Source organism: Rhagoletis pomonella, unplaced genomic scaffold (assembly GCF_013731165.1).
Source record: "Rhagoletis pomonella isolate Grant_MI unplaced genomic scaffold, Rhpom_1.0 Rhpom_scaffold_06787, whole genome shotgun sequence".
Taxonomy (NCBI): domain Eukaryota; kingdom Metazoa; phylum Arthropoda; class Insecta; order Diptera; family Tephritidae; genus Rhagoletis; species Rhagoletis pomonella.
Window position 1 is genome coordinate 1 of NW_023465318.1, and position 7,065 is coordinate 7,065.

The 7,065-nt window shown below is 41.1% G+C and overlaps 1 protein-coding gene across 1 annotated transcript; it reads left to right on the forward strand.

The window, feature by feature from the left end:
* Positions 1-115: 115 nt before the first annotated feature.
* Positions 116-3,661, forward strand: LOC118755602. The gene has a single exon (XM_036490429.1). It carries the CDS (start codon positions 116-118, stop codon positions 3,659-3,661), a length of 3,546 nt encoding a protein of 1,181 aa, XP_036346322.1.
* The last annotated feature ends 3,404 nt before the right edge of the window (positions 3,662-7,065 follow it).

Sequence of the window (7,065 nt, forward strand, 5' to 3'; positions counted from 1 at the left end):
AAAAACCATCACTGTTAATATTAAAACCGGTCGGTTTCACTTGGTACTAAGGCTTTGATTTTATTTCATGAGAAGAAAAAGTCCCAGGCTAAACGCAGAACTGATCGAAGTGAAAATGGAAACAGGTGCAAGTAATGTTAACCCCAATGCCAATGCTGGTAATGCCAACGCGAATGTTAACATAGAAAGCGCAAGGCAAATTGTTAACGTGCCTAAGCAAAGCGCTAATCCCACCGGAAATGCGCCTGCGAGTTCCAATGTTATGAACAGCCAAAGGCAAGCTAACACGAACGCCAATGTTAATGCTAACGTTGGCCGTACTAATAATCCATCGAATGTAATGCTAACAGAAAATCAGTTCAGGCAATTGCTAGGAAACCTCCATGTAAACCAAGATACTAGGGCTATTTTTAGTAAATGTAGCGTACGTTTTAATGGTGGAAGGAACACCAGCAAAATTGAAGATTTCATAGCGACCATTTTAGTATACAAAGATGCGGAAAACATATCGGACGAACTAGCGCTGTTAAGTTTACCTCTTCTATTAGAAGGTTACGCATCGTCATGGTGGCAAGGTGTGAAGGAGGAAGCGGAAACATTTAACGACGCCATTGATTTGCTTCGCAAAGCGTTTTCTCCGCCGAAACCCGACTGGCGTATTTTTTCGGAGATAAGTCAGGAAAAACAAAAGTTCACGGAGCCAACCGACGTATTCATATGCAGAAAAAGACAATTATTCGCCCAACTTTCTGAAAAGCTAAGCGAAAAAACCATGATCAACATGATATTTTCCCAATTAGTTCTAAAGATACGAGAGAAAATTCCTCGTGAAAGTGTAGGAACATTTAGCGAGCTGTTAGACAAAGCTCGCGAAGCAGAGTTGCTACTTGGTGAGAGCAAAGAAGTTTATAAAGCTGTTGACTTAGCCAGCAACTCGACTAGCAAAATTCCCCTTCGTTGTTCCTACTGTAGAAAGAAAAATCATTCCGTGGAAAACTGTTTTAAGAAAATGGAATCTGAAAAGAAAACCACAGAGAAAATGAAAGAAACCACTTTAAGCTGTTATGGTTGCGGTACACCAGGGTACTACAGGTCGAATTGTCCAAACTGCAATCAGAAAAATCCGTTACGTAGCCCCGAGAAACTCGATTTTAACACTATACAAACCACCGTAATAGGTCGAAATGTACCAACTGTTGACATAAACATTAATGGCTTGAAAGGTGAAGCATATCTAGATACAGCTGCTAGAACGAGCGTTGCAAGTAGTAAACTTTACGAGAAGCTTAAAGAAAAAGGTGTTGAATTTCAAAAGGTTTTTGCGGAAATTAAATTAGCTGATGGCATTCCTCGCCAGCAGATGGTTTACTCTACTATCGTCGATATTATAATTGGAAAGCGATTCAAACGTATACGTTTTATTTGTTTGGCAAATGCTGAAAACAATCGAACGCTGTTAGGCATCGATTTTCTTGAGCAAGCTGGCATAGTAATGGACCTTGCACAACGAACGTGGCATTTTAAGGACGACGCTAATACTATGTTTGAGTTTAAGATGCAATCAGCTGAAATTAAGCATTCCTTATCGCTGTCTGAGGCAAACATACGAACCCATAGGGAAAATCATAACCCAATTAATGATTTTATGTCCTGGTTCGAAAACACAAATAGCAGTTTCGAGTCATCATATGAATACTCGCCAAGAGAAATAAGGGACATATTTGCTGGGAGTATACCAGAAAACTATGAGATACCGGAACAAAACGATTTGTTTCCACCCATGAAGAGAGTAAAAAAGAGTAATAAAGCTGAAGGGAGAGTAAGCTGCTCTATCGACATAAATTCGGTCGAAATAAGACTTCGCCCCAATGAAGGTGCAGCCTTAGCCGAAAGCGAAAGAACAAGACTACAGAAATTGCTAGAAGCACACAAAGAAATCTTTGAAGAAACTACAGTACCAATACCGCACATGGAACACCACATAAAGACGGAGGCGCATGCACCCATTTCTTCACATCCCTATCGAATTTCACCAGCAATGAAAAACAAATTAAAAATTGAACTGGAAGACATGCTGAAAAAGGGCATTATTGAAGAAAGCAAATCTCCATGGTCATTTCCGGTTGTGTTAATACCGAAAAAAGATGGAGGAGTGAGGTTTTGCGTAGATTATCGGCGTTTGAATGCCATAACCACAACAGACACATACCCACTACCACGAATGGATGACCTGTTACATGCAGCAAAAGCCACACCTTTCATGTCCACCATCGATCTAAAAGCCGGATATTGGCAAATAAAAATGGCGCCTGCAGCTAAGCCGAAAACTGCATTCACAACCCCGTTTGGAATCTTTGTTTTTAATCGAATGCCGTTCGGATTGAAGAACGCTCCGGCCACGTTCCAGCGCCTGATCGATAAATTTCGGTCCGAATTGCCACATATTTTAATACTAGCGTACCTAGATGACATAATTATATGCTCAAACGATTTTAACTCTCATATGCAAAACTTGCGACAAACTCTTTCAAAAATCAAAGAATATGGCTTTCAGTTGAATAGAGGAAAATGTGTTTTCTGTCGAGAAGAGATAAAGTATCTCGGACATATTTTAACCACGAAAGGACTTAAGGTTGATAACGAAAAGGCACATGCTGTCCTCAAGCGCCCGAATCCGAAAAATTTGAAGCAGCTCGTATCATTCTTGCAAACGTGCTCTTGGTATAGACGGTTTATTCCAAACTTTGCTGATGTGGCAAAACCTTTGTCACAGCTGACAAAGAAAAATGCGAAATGGAGATGGTCCGCAGAGGAGCAGAATGCATTCGATAGACTTAAAGATCTGCTTTCTTCGCCGCCAGTTCTACAGCAAGTTGATGAAACCAAGCCGTTTATCTTAAAAACGGATGCCAGTGATTATGCGCTTGGAGCTGTTCTCCTGCAGGGGGAGAATGAGGAAGAACATCCGATTGAATACGCGAGGCGCCTTTTGCTGGCAGCAGAAAGAAACTACTCTACAACAGAACGTGAAGCACTGGCCATAGTTTGGGCTCTACAAAAGTTTCGCGGATATGTAGAAGGTTCAGAAATTACCGTGTTAACTGACCATCAACCACTTAAATGGCTATTTAGTCTAAAAACACCCACAGGACGTCTTGCTAGGTGGGCGTTGCAACTTCAGATGTATAATTTGAAGCTGGGGTATACAGCAGGCAAGCAAAACGTTGTGGCAGATATGCTGTCTCGTCCACCCTGTTGCCCTGAGAATAAGTCTAATGTTAACTCCTTTGAGATAGACTTTCCTCGCAAAGGCGCCGAGGAGTTCAGAAAGGAGCAATTAAAAGACGAGGAACTGAAATACATCATTGAGTCTTTCGAAAAAGATGACGAAAATGTTACCAGACATACAAACCGAGGATATATGATGGTTAATGGTGTACTACACCGATTCTGTTCAGATGAAGATTCAGAAAATGGTCAACTAGTAGTACCCAAAAGTTTAAGAGAAACAGTTTTAATAAAATTTCACGTGGATCCAACTGCAGGACATTATGGAATTGATCGAACTACCAGCCGAATCACTCCACTTTATTTTTGGCCGGGTATGCGCGCAGACATTTCCCAGTATGTGAAGTCTTGTGTTGAATGCAAAAAAATATAAACCCACCAATATGAAACCAGCTGGTTTGCTCCAAACAGTTTCCAGCAATCAGAGGTTTGAGATCATTGCGCTTGACTTGTTCGGTCCTTTACCTTGCACAGCCAAGGGTAACCGTTGGATACTGGTCGTTGAGGACTTGTGTAGTCGTTGGGTTGAACTTTTTGCACTAAAGGAAGCTTCAGCAGAGGCTTGCGCAACCACAGTTTTAAAAGAAATTGTGCTGAGATTCGGTGTGCCACGACGTTTACATTCAGACAACGGAAGTCAATTCATTTCAGCCGTAATGCAAAAGCTAGCCTACTGTCTTGGAATCAACCAAACATTTACACCGCTATATCACCCGGAGGCTAATCCTGTGGAAAGGAAGAACAGGGACCTCAAAAGTCAACTAGCTATTTACGTCGGCAAAGATCATACTGCTTGGGACACATGTTTACCAACGATAAGATTCGCAATGAATTCTGCTAAATGTGAGAGCACTGGCTTCTCGGCAGCATACCTTACGTTTGGGAGGGAGCTAAGAAGCCCACTTGAAGCACACTACGATCTGAAACGGGTAGTCGAAGCAGAAAACTTTGTGCCGCAAATTACGCCTCAGCTGACCAAACTTGCGAACACATTGAAACTAGCAGTAGAAATACAAGAAAAACGTCAAGACAAGAATAAACGTTATGTAGATAACAAACGTCGACCTCGTCCAACATTTAATATTGGCGATAAAGTACTCGTTGCAACACACATACTTAGCAAAGCAAGTGAAAAAGTAACGTCGAAATTTGCCACACGTAGAGATGGACCATACCGCATCTCTGCCAAGAAAGGATCAAGCTGTTACGTTATCGCAACTAACGAGAAGCCAGATGAGCCTATTGGAACGTATCACGCCACTGCATTGACTCCATATGAAGGTCCGAATGTTGACCCAAAATACCAACACAGGAAGCGAGGACGTCCAAAAGCAGCATCTACATCCGCACACATACCAGCAAACATTAATACGCAAAAGCCTACGCAACACAACAGCAGTGAAATTCAGGCCCACAACAATAATGCCAATGTCTCAACTAGAGTCCTACGTCCACGAAAATGATACCGGAAATGCTGACTGCATCATCGGGGCGATGTATGCGTCAGAGGGGGAGGCTGTAGCGACTGTATCCGGAAGCACGCATGCTATATTCATTATCATGCTCACTTATATACTTATGTTATCATGTATACATGTTATTCGTTATGTTAACCCTGTTTCTGTTAAAATATTAATGTTAAAAGCTTTTGTTAAAAGATTCTGTTAAAAGCTTTTGTTGAAAGCTTGGGTTAAAGCTGTACTATTTCTTTATGTTACTTAACATTGAATTAGACTCAATTTCTTTTGATCATGCCAAAACCCACCACATTTGTACTCAATTTTGCGAATATTTATAACTGTTGTCTTTTTTGTTTCACATCGTTTCAATTTTAGTTATTTAAGATCATACTCCAATGTAAATTGATTCATTCGTACAGCGACTAATAAAGACGCATGATCTATTTCGGACACCTCTTGCGTTTTATTTTAAAATTCGGTCATCGTGCTTAGTGAAGCTTAGACACTGGTAGACAGTATTGGCTCTTGTGGCTAGCTTTATTAAACACGAATGTGCGAATCACTTAGGGATACTACTTCTCTAAATCTGGCGCCCAACTAAAATCGCGAACTTTTTAATTAAAATTTTCGAAAATTACCAGTAACGGCGTTTCGAAGCCTAATCTGCGAACAATCTGCTGCGAAAATCATTTAGACGCTTGAAGACAAGTTTTGGCTCTTGCGGCTAATGACAAAAGCAGATAACATTGTCCTAATACACTGCAGTAAAATAGCGGAAAACAAATCCATCGCGACGATTCTGGAAGTCTGGTTTGCTGCGGACATCAGCGGGTTCCTAAGTCCAGTTGAGTCGTATTGCTGTGTTGTGGATACGAATATTCATACCATTGCTGTTGTTGTTGTTGCTGAAAAACTGCCATCAAAAGCGCACCAGAGCTGCACTTATTTGTTGTTGTTGCTGAAATACTGCCTTCAAAAGCGAATCAGAGCTGCACTTATTTGTTGTTGTTGTTGCTCAAAGACTGTGCAAAGGCTCTAAGACTGCTTGGACAAATTCACGTGGGTTGTTGCCGAAAAACTGCCAAGGCGAATCAGGTTACGTGGTTGTTGTTGTTCACAGTACATGCAGAGGCTCTAAAACTGTTTTGGGCAAACTCACATTCTTGCGGTACGCAACCGAGATCTTCGTTGCATACCTTCAGGCTTAACTACTTCCTGTTGGAATTTCATAACAGTGTTCACCCTTCTGGTAGAATCGATAAAAACCATCACTGTTAATATTAAAACCGGTCGGTTTCACTTGGTACTAAGGCTTTGATTTTATTTCATGAGAAGAAAAAGTCCCAGGCTAAACGCAGAACTGATCGAAGTGAAAATGGAAACAGGTGCAAGTAATGTTAACCCCAATGCCAATGCTGGTAATGCCAACGCGAATGTTAACATAGAAAGCGCAAGGCAAATTGTTAACGTGCCTAAGCAAAGCGCTAATCCCACCGGAAATGCGCCTGCGAGTTCCAATGTTATGAACAGCCAAAGGCAAGCTAACACGAACGCCAATGTTAATGCTAACGTTGGCCGTACTAATAATCCATCGAATGTAATGCTAACAGAAAATCAGTTCAGGCAATTGCTAGGAAACCTCCATGTAAACCAAGATACTAGGGCTACTTTTAGTAAATGTAGCGTACGTTTTAATGGTGGAAGGAACACCAGCAAAATTGAAGATTTCATAGCGACCATTTTAGTATACAAAGATGCGGAAAACATATCGGACGAACTAGCGCTGTTAAGTTTACCTCTTCTATTAGAAGGTTACGCATCGTCATGGTGGCAAGGTGTGAAGGAGGAAGCGGAAACATTTAACGACGCCATTGATTTGCTTCGCAAAGCGTTTTCTCCGCCGAAACCCGACTGGCGTATTTTTTCGGAGATAAGTCAGGAAAAACAAAAGTTCACGGAGCCAACCGACGTATTCATATGCAGAAAAAGAGAATTATTCGCCCAACTTTCTGAAAAGCTAAGCGAAAAAACCATGATCAACATGATATTTTCCCAATTAGTTCTAAAGATACGAGAGAAAATTCCTCGTGAAAGTGTAGGAACATTTAGCGAGCTGTTAGACAAAGCTCGCGAAGCAGAGTTGCTACTTGGTGAGAGCAAAGAAGTTTATAAAGCTGTTGACTTAGCCAGCAACTCGACTAGCAAAATTCCCCTTCGTTGTTCCTACTGTAGAAAGAAAAATCATTCCGTGGAAAACTGTTTTAAGAAAATTGAATCTGAAAAGAAAACCACAGAGAAAATGAAAGAAACCACTTTT